Genomic DNA, 16,143 nt, shown 5'->3' on the forward strand with positions numbered 1-16,143 from the left:
ATAACCTAGTTTCAGTACGCCCTTTGGGTTGGTATCTGTGCTGGAGAAAATCCAGGAAAATGACTTCTGTTGCTGTTTCTTTCTTTTTTTCTCATACTGTATTTTGACAAAAGAGAATTCTATATCATGGCACTTACAAGTATTGATAGGTAGTGGTGCCACTAGCTAGGAAGGCCAGGAGGCATTTAGCATATTTGCAGCTGCCACTAGTTACTCTAGGTTTGGCACAATTCTGAAATCTATTTACTCAGCAAATATGTTAGATGTATTCTAGATACTGTATTAAGCATTGTAAGAGTTTCATAGATGAGATAAATACAGATCCTTCCTATAAATTATTTAAAGTCTTGGTGGAAGTCAGGTACATTAGTATGTTTTATTTAAAATCAAATTGCTGTCATGAGAGATATACAGATACTGTGGGAAGGGAAACTGTCATGGAGGAAACTCTCGAAGCATGGGTAATACTTGAACACTCAAAAATATGGAGAAAAGCTATTTAGGCAGAGAAAAAGACAGGAACTAGGCAGAACATATACTGGAAACAGTATGTAATTCAGTTTGGCTGGGATTGAAGTAAATAGTTTGGTTCTATTCATAAGGGCTGAACTGAGAAATTTGGGCTTTGTCTTATAGGCAGCCATGGAAGGTTTCTCAGCATGGATGTGATAATCAGAACTGTGTTTCAAAATTTTTAATGTAACATTGTGAATAAAATGGATTTCCAAGGGAAAAGATGAGAGTTGGAGAAAACAGAAAGCTACTGCGATAGTCTAAGCTCAAGGTAATGAGTGTCTGAAATAGGCAAGTGAAAATGGGACTAGAGATAGGAGGATGCTATTTATTAGTACACTACAGATGAATGTTGCCACTACTGAGATGACAAAAATGAGGTTTTAGACTGACTTGGGGACGGTGGTGCTGTTCAAGGAAAGCAACAATAGATTTAGCAAGAAAAAATGATATCTAAAGATATAATTTTTATATCAGTTAATGCTATTTAGTTACATAATAGGAAACTTTTGGCTTTTGATATATTAATATTAAAGGTATAACATTTACTTTGAGCTCTTTAACACTAATTATAATTAGCTAACATAGCAAACAGACAAGCCAACATAAAAGTACACATACCTTCAGAAGTGGTCTGGTAAGATACTAGTATGCTTTGTATAGAGGTATGATGTCACTAAGTGAGAAATGCTGTGCTCTTTTAGGATTTAGAAAACATGAGATTATTTCTGTGTTGAGTTTTGAGCCATTAAATATTTTAAAGGAATTTAAAAATCTTTTAGTAAAGTGAAGAATTTTTCTGGAATATGAACATTTACCTATGTAATTTACCTGTATGATGTACCTATGTTGTTCTTAGAACTGATATTTTTTTCTATCTGCTTGATTAAAGTATGATGCATCTACTTGTAGTACTTTTATATAGACTGACTTATGAATGCAGGAAAGTCTTCGTATCTTAGAAACCTACAAGATAATGCATATCATCCTTACCTGTTAATATTGTTCTAATAAACCAACTCTTTTTATCACAAAAAAAATTTAAGGTACAAACACCTCACCTGGTGACTGCTATAATAACTAGATGCTTTTTTGTTTTTATAGCTACTATTATTCCATAGAAGAGATTTCATTGTAATTACTGCTGACTTCTTTTTGTTTTATAAATTTATTTATTTATTTATTTATTTTTGGCTGTGTTGGGTCTTCGTTTCTGTGCGAGGACTTTCTGCAGTTGCGGTGAGCGGGGGCCACTCTTCATCGCGGTGCGCGGGCCTCTCACTGTCGCGGCCTCTCCCATTGCGGAGCACAGGCTCCAGACGCGCAGGCTCAGTAGTTGTGGCTCACGGGCTTAGTTGCTCCGCGGCATGTGGGATCTTCCCAGACCAGAGCTCGAACCCGTGTCCCCTGCATTGGCAGGCAGATTTTTAACCACTGCGCCACCAGGGAAGCCCTACTGCTGACTTCTTCAATCATGTCTTGTATCTTTTAATTCCTTCAAAGACATCATCAAAAATCCTAATAGCAAAAATGTCTTATAAACATTGAAAGGTAAAAAGCTAGTGTTTATGTGTGCCATTGTTTTTTATTGTGGTTTTTGCCAAAACCAATCTGAAAATTATGGTGGACATTGTTATAAGTACACTGTCAAGATGTATATATGATTGGGACTAATTACCACATAAATACTTGGGCTTCTATTGCCTTAATACTCTCTAAACTGGGTACTTTGAAGCTGAAGCTTTTTAAGTTTACAGTATAGTGTCTGTCTGTTGGGTAGTACACTCACTATAGAACCTCTTTAAGTGTGGGTATTGTTTACCCCATGCCTGTGTTTATGCTGACAAGCAGTGGCTTTTCTAAATGCAAAAGGTAAACGCAAAGAGTCCAAATTTTTGTCTAGAATATGAGGAAAACAATGAAGTAACAGTCGTAATCCTAAAATATATATTGTTGCATGTTCGTCTCTAATACTACCTTATTATTAAGAACTTATACATACTTGTCTTCCACTGCAGTACAAGGAAGTAAAACTTACGTCCTTAAAACATGGAGAAAGTGCTTATCTCAGTGTATTCTGTATCATTTTGCTCTTCTTGCCATGTTTTGCCCAGGATTAATCAGAGTCACTATATGTCAGAAATCAACTTCTGTTTTACTTTACGTATTCTGTCCAATTAACACAAAATATACAGAATCTATTCTGTGCTCATTTTTCAGACACCTAATATTTTATTATGATTATGAAAGACTCAGAAGGTTAAAAATAGTATTCAACTGCCTACCTTTACAGTATAATCTGACAGCCTCTCATGTGTTTAGAAATTGCCTTAAAAAGTTCTACTTCATCATATGATGTTTGTGTCACATGAGAATTTCTAATGTAGGCAGTGAAATATAAATAATTACCAAGGAAACAAGATCCTTAAATCACCGAAATTGTCTTCATTGTCCAACTTACTTAAAAAGAAAATGTTCATTGTAAATATATTAATGTATAACTAGGCCAGTCTCATTCTCCTCTGCTATTTGCCAGTCTCGCAGTTAAGGATAGCTATTTACAGGTTTGACCACCCTGTCTACAAGCATTTGTGCTTACCCAATCTTATTTGCACTAGAATTTTTATGACAAGAGTGTTCTTGGATGAGTGCTTTTATATGTCTTCCAGGATTTTTTTGATTGAACTAAACTAAGAATAGGGGAAGTGTGGTTTAAGACTTTTTTTTCTTTTGTGTCTTATCTTCCAAAGTGTTAAAATAGCCTGAAAAATGTTTGAAATAGTTTTGCATTTTGGATTATAACTTTTCTCTTACCCAAAAGACTCTGTTGCAATCTTACTTTGTCAAGCATTTTAACATTTAATCTAGTGGTTTTTTAAAAAACATCAAACCATAAAGCACAAAAGAAAATTCTAGGATAAGTTTATGACATACTTGTGTGACATACTAAAGTCTTCTTTAAAAGCACATAATAAATTGGTGATATTGAACCCACAAAATCATCTAGATGCTTATCTATGATTTTAGATACAGGTATTAGATATTGGGTATTTGGATACAGATGGGTACTTTTTTTTATACCAAATATTTATATATTATATATAAATTATATATATAAATATATATAAATATATATAAATATATATATATATATATATAATATATATAAATATATATAAATATAAATTATTATATATAAATATTTATATATTATATTTATATCCTGTGTCAGATACCCACCTTCACTCTTCGCCTCCCTCCTATCCTGTCATTCCTGATCGTGGCAGGATCACCTGATACAAACATGACAGCCTAGGCTCACCCTTTCATCAGGGTCAGTAGTTGAGCTCCTTTCAAACAAGAAGGTGGGAGGTGGGCAGGCAGTGCAGACATGTCTGCTAGAGCATTTGACTAGGATAGATTTGTATTGCTTTTGCTATTCAAAAAGCACTAGAAAGGAAGAATGTTCATGGTTGATACTGGCTGTTTGATAAACACAGAAACTCTCTCTGCCAGTTGATTCAGACTAGCAGATGTAGATACATTTGCTGAGAATAATTGAGTTGTTAGGTTCAGAGTTTCTGAAAAATCAATCATTTTTATTTTAAGGTATGTCCTTATTGAAGATTAAAGTACTATCGGAGTAATTATATGTTGAGGACAAAGTCATTTCTGTTCATGAAAACTGCAGTTGATATTTTGAGTATTGAGTAATTATAAATGTTTGAAAAACTAGTGCTGATGAAATTCAAGGGTGATCTCCTTATGATCATAAATTCTCTGTTCATTCTAGAAGACTCTAATTAAACAGTATACACTGGGATGATAATATTTATTCTACCTCTCATTTCATTTTTCAGAACTTTTTATGTCCTTTCCCTCATTATTAATGCCAGATGCCTTCTTTAAAGAAAAAAGGATGAAGCAACAGCTGACTAGAAATTTAAGATACGTGTTCAACCTCCACCATCATTCTTGAGAGCAGGAGCCTCAAATTTCTCCTCTCTCCATTAATGAGGGAAAAAGAGAGACAGAGAAACAAGAGAAGTAGTATTCTAAAGATGAACCTACAAACTGGGGCAACTGAGAAACTGTCATGTCAATAAATAATTATAATTTTCCCCCTTCTACAGGAATGACACATGAGTCTTTTTGGGGGGAGGGGGGAAATTCATTGCTTGTGACATAACTTTTTAAAACTCTACGACTTTTCCATTTTGTAAAGAGCACATCTAAAGTGGAAGTTTAGGGGGAAATGCTTCTATTGGGCACAAACATCTCTTCATGGTCGTTATCAGTGATTGTTAGGGAGGAGATGAGATACTGCCTACACGCGTTATAAACTAATCTTTACATTCACTCCCCTTCTAGCCTTTCTCCACATTGTTGCCAAAGTGCAAATGTGATCCATTACTTCTCTGCTTAAAATACTTTCTGATTTTCATTGCTCTAGGATAAAGACCAATATTAACAACATGATCTGCAAGGCCCTGTATGATCTGGCCTCTGCATCCACTTCCAGGCTCATCTTATCTCATGCTGTCTTTGTTCTCTACACCAGTACTGGCCTTCCTTCCTTTCTCCTGATTGGTCATGTTCCTCCCCAATATATGCCTGACATTTCTGCCTGAAAATGTTTGTCCTTTCCACCACCCTGTACCACCTCCATTCCATCCTGTTGCCTAATTAACTTTTATTAATTATTCAAATTTTACCTTGGCCATCACTTAGTTCCATAGTGGAAACCTTCCCTGTCCTCCCCAAATTGATATATCCTATCAAAGCATCATATACATCTCTTTCAGAGCAGTTTTCACAGTTCTTATTTTATGCTTTTTTGAGAAGTTATTTGATTAATAATAATATTTCAGAATCTTCCTCTACAGACTCTATATGAAGAATCATCTTTTTAATTACACTTTTAAAAATTGTACTTTTTAATTACTTTTGAAGGAATATTTTTTTCTTTAAGATCTTATGATATTTCTAAATATTTTAAGCTTAACACAAGCTTTTAATTCCAAAATTACAAGTAATGGTCAATGAAATCATTAAAACCCTTCTAAAGTACAAATATAGTAAAACATCACCCCCTTTAGAGAACATAAAATTGGAAAGAATGCAAATAGCTAAGTTTACTTGAGAAATAAACCAGCAACAGAAATGTTTCCAGCCAGTGCTAATGACCTCTAACAATTCTAAATAGAGTCCCATTTAGCAGTTGCTTGCCCAAAGTAGATAAGCTTTTGCATTATCAAGTTAGATCTGAGAATATCCATTTGGCTATATTTCAGATCTTTAAAATAATCATAATAATAGTAATGAACTGAGAACCATGAATATTATACAAGCTATGTGACTGCCATTTATTTGTTGCATTCTGATCACTTTCACAATACTTCATTTAATCAGGAAAGTCTTCTTAATATGTTTGGCTAGTCTTCTTCCTTTCACTTGTTCATTGCATTTTCACATTTAACTTTTTTTTCTGCAGAGGTGCCTTACTTTGTTTAAGTAAAATACTCATGTGAGCATGGAAGATGTTTAGAACTGTCAAATGTTCAGGAAAAAAAAAAAAAGTAAAACTGATGAATAACTGAAGTAATAATTAGTAAAAGTTTATTGTGCACACATCAAAAGACAGTTTGCAAACCAGGAGTGGTGGAACCAAAACATGGAGTGAGGCTCAGAGGTATATTGTTAAAAAGCAGCAGTGACTATTTTTCAGCAATTGGTTACAATATTAGAATTTTCTTAAAGGGAATTGGTAAGAGATCATCTCATATCAATTTAGGGGAACAATATAAGTTTCACTTATGATTTTCAGAGACATAAACAAGTGACCAAGCTCAAGTTAGCCTCACTTGTCTTGCAAAATAAGCTAAATCTTCGCTTGTATGATTAAACTGGTTTCGTCTGCTTGGAATTTTCAAGTCTGGTCTCCATTTGTGTTTGATTTTAATGGTACTCTCTTCTGAGAATCAATTACCTCTGTGAGCATCTCTCACACATTCAAGTCTGCACACAAATAAATGTTTTCCTTAACTTTTTTTCTCAGTTTTATTCGGGGTCACATTTCAGGCAGCATCAACATTCCATTCAGCACTGCATTTACTGCGGAAGGGGAGCTTACCCAAGGACCTTACACTGCCATGCTCCAGAGCTTCAAAGGGAAGGTCGTTGTCATCGTGGGGAATGTGGCAAAGCACACAGCAGAGGTAAGTGTACACAGAAATGTCATATGACATCATGATGAGTTATTTACCTGCCCACTGCAACAGATTGTCTAAAAGTGTATTTCTTCAGAAGCTGGTTGCATATCAAATGAGCTTTGAAGTTCTGTTTATAGTCTTACATAAAAGAGATTGTCTACCTTTTCCCAGTAAAAGAATTCAAGCTTTTTTCCTCATTGTGCAGCATCAGGGTCAATACTAAGCTTAGGAAACTTCAAATGATAGCCTAAGGTGTTTTGTTTTAGTTTTGGTGCTTTTGTTTTTATCTACTTCCTGAAATTATAAGAAGTAGCTTCAATTCCTTCCATTGTAGAAAAACACTGGGGCTTGATCAGAGGTTCTGAAAGCTGACCATGATGGAATTTGTTGTATTTGGGGGTTTTGTTTACTATAGGCTCAAAGCTTTATGATGATAGAGAATTCAGGAAGGATATCAACTTTCAAATATGAGGAGTATGAAACAATAAAATGACCTCGCTCTCTTCTGGCTATGTTCTTAAACATTTTGAAAAATAAAACAAAGAGTAGCTTTTGGAGGTCAAAAACATCACCTTTATTTTTTATAAAAGGCAAGTTAGAGAATAGGGAGTATGAGAGCCAAATGGGCTTGTTTACAAATCCCCCAGTCAAACTTATCAAAATGTACACTTTGAATATGCATGTTGTTATATGTCGATCATAGCTCAGTAAAGCTGTTTTAAAAAAACGTATCTAGATGTAGGCAACATTAATAAACCAGGACAGGCCCTTTTTCTAAAAGGATGGAAGAATCTGCCCCTGGCAAAATAACAGAGATAGTTTCCTCCCTGCAGATAGCTTATGCAAATAAACTGAGTAATCCAGATTGGTGATCAATGGAAATATAGTCAAGTGAGAACTTTAAGACTTTTGGTCCTAGACCATTTTAAGCATCCAATAATCCTTGTCTCAGAAGTACAGAGCTAATGGTAGTATTGGCTTTTGACACTAAATTAAAGCCATCCTTGATGAAGAAGCTTAATTGACCAAACTAAAGAATATCTGAGTGGATATTAGCTATAAATCTTAAATCACTCACCCTTCTCTTACATAACTGTATCTAGTGTCTTACAGGGAATAATCTAAATATACCTGTTTCAGAGAAAGTCAGTATAGTAAATGTAATATGCAATTTTAATAAGTAAATGAGGACATTTTAGAACTAAAGCCATGGTATCTGAATTATTTTGATGTAAGTTTATTATCATTATTATTATTTTACTACCACCACAGTACTGCTGCTGCTACATTAATCTGTATTGTCATATCATTCCACTGAAAAATATCCATTTTCAATTACAATGCATATCAATACATTCAACCCATAGAAATACTGTTGAGAATCACATATTTCTGGATTCCCCGTAATATGTAGCCTTAGGAAGAAATCTTTACAGTGATAATAATCCCAATTATTGACTGGTGTTTGTGTGCTAAGCACCATGATAAGTACTTTCATATGTAATCTCTTTTTATTCTTCATAACAATTCTATGAGGGAGGCATTATTTACTCATATTTTATGTATGAGGAAAACTGAGACTCAGAGTTTATCTAGTTTGCTTATGTCAGAGCCAGGATTGCAACATGAGTCTATATGACTCTAAGCCATACCCTTAACTCAGTGAGCAAGTAAGGCTTTTGAGTCTGAATGCTGCCATTTGTCCTGTTTTTTAAAAATAGACTTGTTCTGATTTTTCGCAGATCACAATAGTTCCTCCCAGGGTATGAACCCAAGACCTGAAATAAACGTTTATGCTCTAAGTGCTAACAAGCTTAAGGCTCTACTTTCATAAAGCATTCACCATTTGGAAGATGTATCTAATAAGTGGACCTGTATAACTGAATCTTCTTAAATATGTCAAATGTTTCCAAACATCCCACTCATTGTATTAATCTCCAGATTTATGTTTATTCTGATTTTACTTTATCATAAAGGTCAAAACACATATACAAATAAAAGGATAACTCATTTCTTTCATTAAATAATAAATTATAAACCATTTGTCATGTTGTGAAATGCTAGTCTATCACAGTGTGAATAAATTTAAAAGTTCAACATATGAAGGAAATCTGGAAGCAAGACTATTTAGATGAAGTAATAACAGTATTTGAAAATAATGGTAATAAATAAAGACCCATCACATTCTGAATAAATTAGCCAATGTGTTGCTTGTCAGAAACCAGATGCTATCCTGAACAGTTCCTTCTTCCTCAAACTCTCCATGATTATTCATGCTTGTAGACAAGTGACTGAACAAATTGTATGCTCAGTTATTAATGCTTCAATCCAACATCAGGAAGTCATTTTTGAGAAACAGTTTTAAATATTTGTATAGAGATGTGTCAACTGAAAAAAATGTGCAGTCTAAAATTTGAGAATTATGTTTTATTCAGTGGACTTACTGAGGACTTAACGCTGGGGATATAGCCTCTCGGATAGCTCTAAGGGACTGTTCCAAAGAGGTAAGGGAGGAGCCATGGTATATAGGACTTTTTGCTAAGAAAAAAAAAAAAATGTAGTTGAACATCAAAAGACTATTGCTAATCACAAAAACAGACATCTCAAGTTAATGATTTTAGTGCTTTTCTGTGTATGGGAAGATGCAAAAGTCTGGGCTTATTGAAATTATTCCTTTGATATGCATCTTAACTGCCTTGGGCCACTATCCTGTTTTTCTCCATCCTGAATTCCCCTCAGGGTGCATCATCAGGGGCTGCTGCAGTGGCTAATGGCTTTATGGCTGCAACATCCTTTGTTTACTGAAATGGCTGGTGACATTCTTTATCCACAGATGTACATTTTTTTTTATATAAATTTTATTTATTTATTTTTGGCTGCGTTGGGTCTCCCTTGCTGTGGGTGGGCTTTCTCTAGTTGCGGCAAGGGGGGGCTACTCTTCGTTAGGGTGCGCGGGCTTCTCACTGCAGTGGCTTCTCTTGTTGCAGAGCACAGGCTCTAGGCGCTCTGGCTTCAGTAGTTGTGGCACGGTGGCTCAGTAGTTGTGGCTTGTGGGTTCTAGAGCACAGGCTCAGTAGTTGTGGTGCACGGGCTTAGTTGCTCCACAGCATGTGGGATCTTCCCGGACCAGGGATTGAACCCGTGTCCCCTGCATTGGCAGGCAGATTCTTAACCACTGCACCACCAGGAAAATCCCACAGATGTACTTTTAATAATTTTTCTCATCATGGGGCTAAAGAGAACTTTAGACATTCATTTGCTTATATTGTTCCATCATCTTTTTGTCTGCTGTACAGATCTGTATGACTTTACTAATGCTTCTTCCCCTCCTCACCCTCCCTCTAAGTTGGAAGCATCTCAACTTACAGCATATTTACTGAATTCTACTGTGTATCCATGGTTGTACTGGATATATTCCACTTGCCCTACCTCCCATCATGGATCCATTCTCCCCACTTCTTCACCCTGCTCTCTGCCCCAGGTGGCTGACCTCCATGTCTTCTGGCTTCCAGCTGTTGAGCTAATGGGGAGCTCTGACAAGTTATGGGAAGGAGGGAGGTCAGGATATTTATCCCCCTGGATTCTTCCCTCAAATTTTTCTCGGTTTTGCTGTGTTCCTCTACTAAAGGTTAACACTGCTCTCCAGTAAGCCTTCTCTACACCACTCTCTTTCCAGCCCCCGGTCCCTTTAACTCTAGGTGTGGCAACAGCTCTGCCTTTTGGTACTGCAGGTTTACTACACCATCCCTTATGGTTCTCTTACATCCCACCCATACCCTTGTAATTAATCTCGTTGTAAGTAAAACCCCCTCAATTTATCCTCAGGGCTTGTTGGAACCCTGACTGTTACAAGGATACTATTTAAATGTATGATTTTTTAGTCAGACTACATTAACTGCTGTGTTCTGTTTCTTACTAGCTGTTAATTTGTGCAAATTGTTTAACTTCTCCAAGTCACCACTGATTCCTTTATAAGATGGGGAAAATAATACTTACCTCATGGCATTGTTGTGAAGATTTCAGATTAGGCAATAAGGTTCAGAACAAAGCCTGATAGTTATAGGCACTCAGTTGATTTCACCTATTAATTTTATTTTCCAATACTATAATTTGCATATATGTGAATTTAATAAGTACTGCTTTATGTATGATGATAGTATAAAAGTTCTAGAGTTTGGGAGTAACATCAGCAAAATGGCAGAGTGGGCAGCTCTGATCTCCCATTCCTCCACAGAAACATTGAAAACAAGTAGAATCTGTACTTTGTTGAATAGAAGTGGCAAAAGCAGGCATCCTTGTCTTCTTCCTGACCTTAGGGGAAAAGCTTTCAATCTTTCACCGTTGAATATGATGTTAGTTGGATTTTTTTCATATATAGCTTTTGCCACATTAAGGAAATTCTCTTCTACTTCTAGTTCATTGAGTGTTTTTATCATGGAATGGTGTTGAATTTTATTAAATGTTTTTTCTGCATCAATGGAGATGATTATAATTATGATTTTCCCTCCCTTCTATGAATGTGGTATATTATGTTGATTGATTTTCTCATATGTTTAACTATCCTTGCATTCCTAGTGTAAATTCCATTTAGTCATGGTGTATAATCCTTTCAATAGGCTCCTGAATTCAGTTTGCTAGTATTTTGTTGAAGTTTTTACATCAATATTCATCAGTGGTATTTGTAGTTTTCTTTTCTTGCAGTGTCTTGGTCTGGCTTTGGTAGAAGAATAATGCTGATTTGTAGCATGACTTAAGAAGTGTTCTCTCCTCTTCAGTTTGTTGGAAGGGTTTGAGAAGGATTGGTGTTAATTCTAGCCAGAGCAATTAGGCAAGAAAAAGAAATAAAAGGTATCAAAATTGAACATGTATTAGTTTCCTAGGGCTGCCATTAAAAATAACACAAACTGGGTGGCTTAATGCAACATAGTTCTAGACGCTAGAAGTCTGAAATCAAGGTGTCAGCCATGCTCCTTCTGAGGCTCTGGGTGGAATCTTTCTTTGCCTTTTCCAGCTTCTGGTGGTGGCCAGCAATCCTTACCACCCACAAAATGGTAGAAAATATTTGTAAATTATATATCTAATAAGTATTATTATCAGAATACAAAATCAACACACAAACATTGGTTATATTTCTATTCACTAACAACTCCTATAACTCAACAACAAAAAGACAACCAAATTTTTAAGTGGGCAAATTTTTAGACATTTTAGACATTCTCTGAAGAAGGTATACAAATGGCCAATAAGCACATGAAAAATACCTGACATCATTAGTCATTAGGGAAACACAGATCAAAGCCACAGTGAGGTACCACTTCACACCCAAGTGTTGGCAAGAATGTGGAGAAATTGGAACCCTGGTGCATGGCTGGGGGGAATGTAAAGTGATGCAACTTATGTAGGAAACAGTTTAATAGTTTAGCAATTCCTTCAAAATGTAAACATAGAATTACCATATTACCAGCAATTCCACTCCTAGGTAAATACCCAAAAGAATTGAAAACATGGGCTCAAACAGAGACTTGTATGCCAGTGTTCATAGCAGCATTATTTACAATGGCCAAAGGTGGAAACAACCCAAGTGTCCCTCAACAGATGAATGAACAAAATGTGGTATATTCATATAATGTAATATTTTTCAGCCGTAAAAAAGGAGTGAAGTTCTGATACAAGCTACAACATGGATGAACCTTGAAAACAGTTTAAATAAGCCAGACACAAAAGGACAAATATTCTATGATTCCCCTTGTATAAAATATCTAAAATAGGCAAATTCATGGAGACAGAAAGTAAATTAGTGCTATTAGGGGCTGGCTGTGGGATGGGAGAATGGGAGTTTTTGCTCAATGGGTACAGAGTTTCTGTTTGGAATGATAAAGAAACTTGGAAATGACCAGTGGTAATGGTTATATAACATTGTGAATATACTTAATGCCACTGAATTGTACACCTAAAAATGGTTTAAATGGAAAATTTCATGTTAAAAATTTTTATATCGATTTTTTTTTAAGTTCTAGGGTTTGATGTCCTCAGGATACCCCACTGTCCCTAATTCATCTGAGCCCTACAATTTTTGGTCAAACAATAGTGGAGGATCTTTCATGAGAGCTGTTCTGATCAGGTCTCATCTTTTTCCTCTGTGGGTATTAAAAACAAAAACAAAAACAAAACAGTGATTTCCAAGCAAGTAGCAGCTTTTCTTCTAAGCTGAAATCAGTGCACGGCAACTGGCACAGTCCTGTTTTGAAAAGATTAAGAAAGCCATAGTTGAATACTGTGAGAAGAAAGCAGAGGTGCCAATTCTAGTCAGTATGGTTACAGATCATCTTTACAAATTTTTATGATTTTTATGTCAAACCCATATTTGGACTTGGGAATTTTCTGTTTGCAAAATGGTAGGCACTGATTGTAATTTTTCTAGTTTTACATCGTCTGTTAAAACCTAGTAATAAAGTTAGACTGAAAATTCAACAAATGAAAATATTAAATGAAATCAAGTATAGTTCAATAAAAGGAAAAGCTCTCAATATTGGATTTACAAGTAGCAAAATATTGAACAGCTCGAGAGAATAAATGAACCACTTGTCTAGAATATGATAGTATTAAAATCACTCATTTGAGATACAAATTAGGTCTAGAGTATTTTTGTAATACAAATATGAAGGAAGTACTCTACAATGACCATATGTATTGAATGTATTATCTAAAATCACATAGAAGACAGAACAAATCTGAGAAATACTGCTTATTCATGTACCTGAAAAACTGTATATAATCAGAAGATATATGATACTCTTTTAATTATGTATTCATTAACTATTTTTCCTGTAATTACAACTGATTAGCAACTTTTTGCTATGAGATGCCTTCTTTACAATTACCACTTCATAAGGCTTTTGTTTTGGGCCTAGCTCCCACATTAAATACATCAGAAACTTTTAGAATCTGCCATTTCTTATCTGGATAAAACATTGCTCCCCCCCCAGAATAGGGCAGAAAAAGGAGGACTACAAAGATTTTAGTTTAATTAGGATTCCATGTAGAGGCTTCTTCATGCCAGACTTAAGTCCTACTAAATCTCACTTGTCAGTTAATCTTTAATTCACCTTACCCTTCAGGTTAAATAAAGCAGTGAGGCATTATATAATCAAGCATATCCAGATATTTTGTGAACAAAGTTATGTCAGCATCAAGGAAATTTAGATAGTCTCAAGTGAGTGGAGTCCCTAGTCTCTGAAATGTATACTGTTGTTCCAAGGGTGGATCAGATTTTGTGCTGATCCTTGCTGCTGTATAGTCAAGTTTAGTTTGACAAGCCAAACAAATACAGACTGCATCTGTTGCTAGGGTTTATGGGAGTAGGAAGACCTCTGCATCAAAACAAGGATAAAGTCAATTCAGGCTTTGTGTCACATTTAAATGAAAAACATGGCAAGGTCTCACTCTTGTCTTCTTGCAGAGATAATCATCTTTTTTTTTTTTTTTTTTTTGAAACTCACATGAGAAACTGCATCTTCAATTGCTAAACTAGAATTAGATTCCCTGGGCATACAAGGGAAACATGCTGAATTAATCTCAGAGAGCAAGTGTATAAATCTAAGAATTAAGGTTATAACTATTCAGATCAATAGGGAGAGGCAGAGGTAGTCTACCATCCATATCATGGATTAAATGAACCCAGAGGAGAGTTCATTGTTATATCCTTGAGCAGATTACTCAGATTTAAAGGAAATTTTGATCTTTAGCATTAATCAAATATTATTTATGGGCAAACGTATGATTTGTTTTGATACTCGTAGCAACCATTACTCACACTGCCCTACTACCAACCTAAGATCAAAGTTTCATATATCTCGGCTTGACAAAACATGATGGTGAATCCACCTCTTTCCTAGAAGTAAATTATGTTTAGCGAGAATGATGACTTAGCACAACAGCATGCTTTAAAGTGTTATTGGGTTATACTATTTTCTCCGCTGTAGGAAAATAATGTAGTAGGATCCAACTCTTGAGCTAGTGATGGGTCTCAGACAGGAAAATGGCCAACAACATTGACCAGAGCAAAATGAAACTCCAACTGGTGTTTACTTTCAGTGAGTCCTTTCAGCAGTACATCATAATGCTATGTTAGTCACTGAAACACATGAGACTTTAAAAATAATTACTCTCTATCTAGATTATATTTAGTGGTTATGAGACCACAAGGATTTCATCACTGATAGTGTATCACATCAAAAGATGATCTAAGAAAGCAATTGAAGGAATCTTTGCATTTCACTTTGACTTGTCAACAACCCTTTGGAAAATATTAGGAACAGCACATCTTACTCTTAAAATGTTATATTCTTGTCATGAAATCAGTGCTTTTCTTTTGTCATCGGAAGAAATCAGAGAACATAAGAGCCAGTGGCAGTAACAAGCCATGTGTGTTATTATTCTTTTCTTTAAAACAAAACAAAGCAAAACTGAAAAAAACAAAACAAAAGAGCAAAACATAAATACTTCTGAATAACATTTGAGTCAGAAGCCTACACAAGAGATGATATTTGTGGCAATTCTATGACTAAACATTGTGAGTAGCTGATGCTTTCTACCCTTGGCAGGTAAGGATTAAATTTAAAATATGACATCTGTTTTCAAATGAAAATAATCAGATTTATAATAAGCAAGGCACAACATTGCAGCTATTTTTTAAAATAAGATAATACTCCATTTGTGTTCATTTACATTTCCCTGGAGGCCAAGGTTATTTGGCTTTCGGATGTTAGGTTGGAAGTTAATTTGTACTGCGGTAATAGAAGGCTTCCACCCTCTAGTCCCACCTCATTATTTCCTGGATCCCTTAACCAAGCTAAACCAAGTTTTGTGATACTATGATGATCACTCATAGCCCTTACCTTTTGCCAGTCCCTTTTTCTCTCTCTAGCTGTCTTCTTCCTCTTTTTGCTCAAGCTTTTCCCCTAGCTTTTGGCCTCAGGCATCTGAGGTTATCCTACGCCAAGTGTGTGCTCAAAGGGGACCAAATGACTCTGAAAACACTTTAAACCAATTCAGCACATGTGTTATCCCTATAGTAAATTTCTCTAGCTCCAGATAGTATCTGCCTAGTTTGTCAGATTAATATAATACTTTTAACTACTTTGTATGAGATCGTCTACCTGTCAGAAAACATTAGGCCTCTTTATAGTTGTATCTTAAGCATTTTGATAAAGAATAGGAAGTGAATCTCCTTTATAAGTTCCAAATATGCAAAGAATTCTTTCCTGGTCTTGTTAGACCTGTAAGTACTGGGTATGGTTAAACTTGGCTTTTTTCCTGACTTTTTCCTTGCCTTCTTGTCAGCAAATGTTTTGGTCTGTGGTTTTATATCAGATTATAAGGAAACATTTTAGATATTAATGCAACTTGAACACAGTAG

At 35.4% G+C, this 16,143-nt stretch overlaps 1 protein-coding gene across 2 annotated transcripts in view; it reads left to right on the forward strand.

Moving 5' to 3' along the window:
• The window catches only part of TBCK (TBC1 domain containing kinase), a 236,208-nt gene that overhangs the window by 203,151 nt on the left and 16,914 nt on the right, over window positions 1–16,143 (forward strand). For both annotated transcript variants that reach the window (XM_061191187.1, XM_061191186.1), the window contains exon 25: window positions 6,572–6,731. In XM_061191187.1, the coding sequence (XP_061047170.1) occupies window positions 6,572–6,731 (160 nt within the window). The remainder of the gene's footprint in view (window positions 1–6,571; window positions 6,732–16,143) is intronic.

The sequence above is a fragment of the Eubalaena glacialis genome, chromosome 5 (assembly GCF_028564815.1).
Source record: "Eubalaena glacialis isolate mEubGla1 chromosome 5, mEubGla1.1.hap2.+ XY, whole genome shotgun sequence".
In the NCBI taxonomy this organism is placed as follows: Eukaryota; Metazoa; Chordata; class Mammalia; order Artiodactyla; family Balaenidae; genus Eubalaena; species Eubalaena glacialis.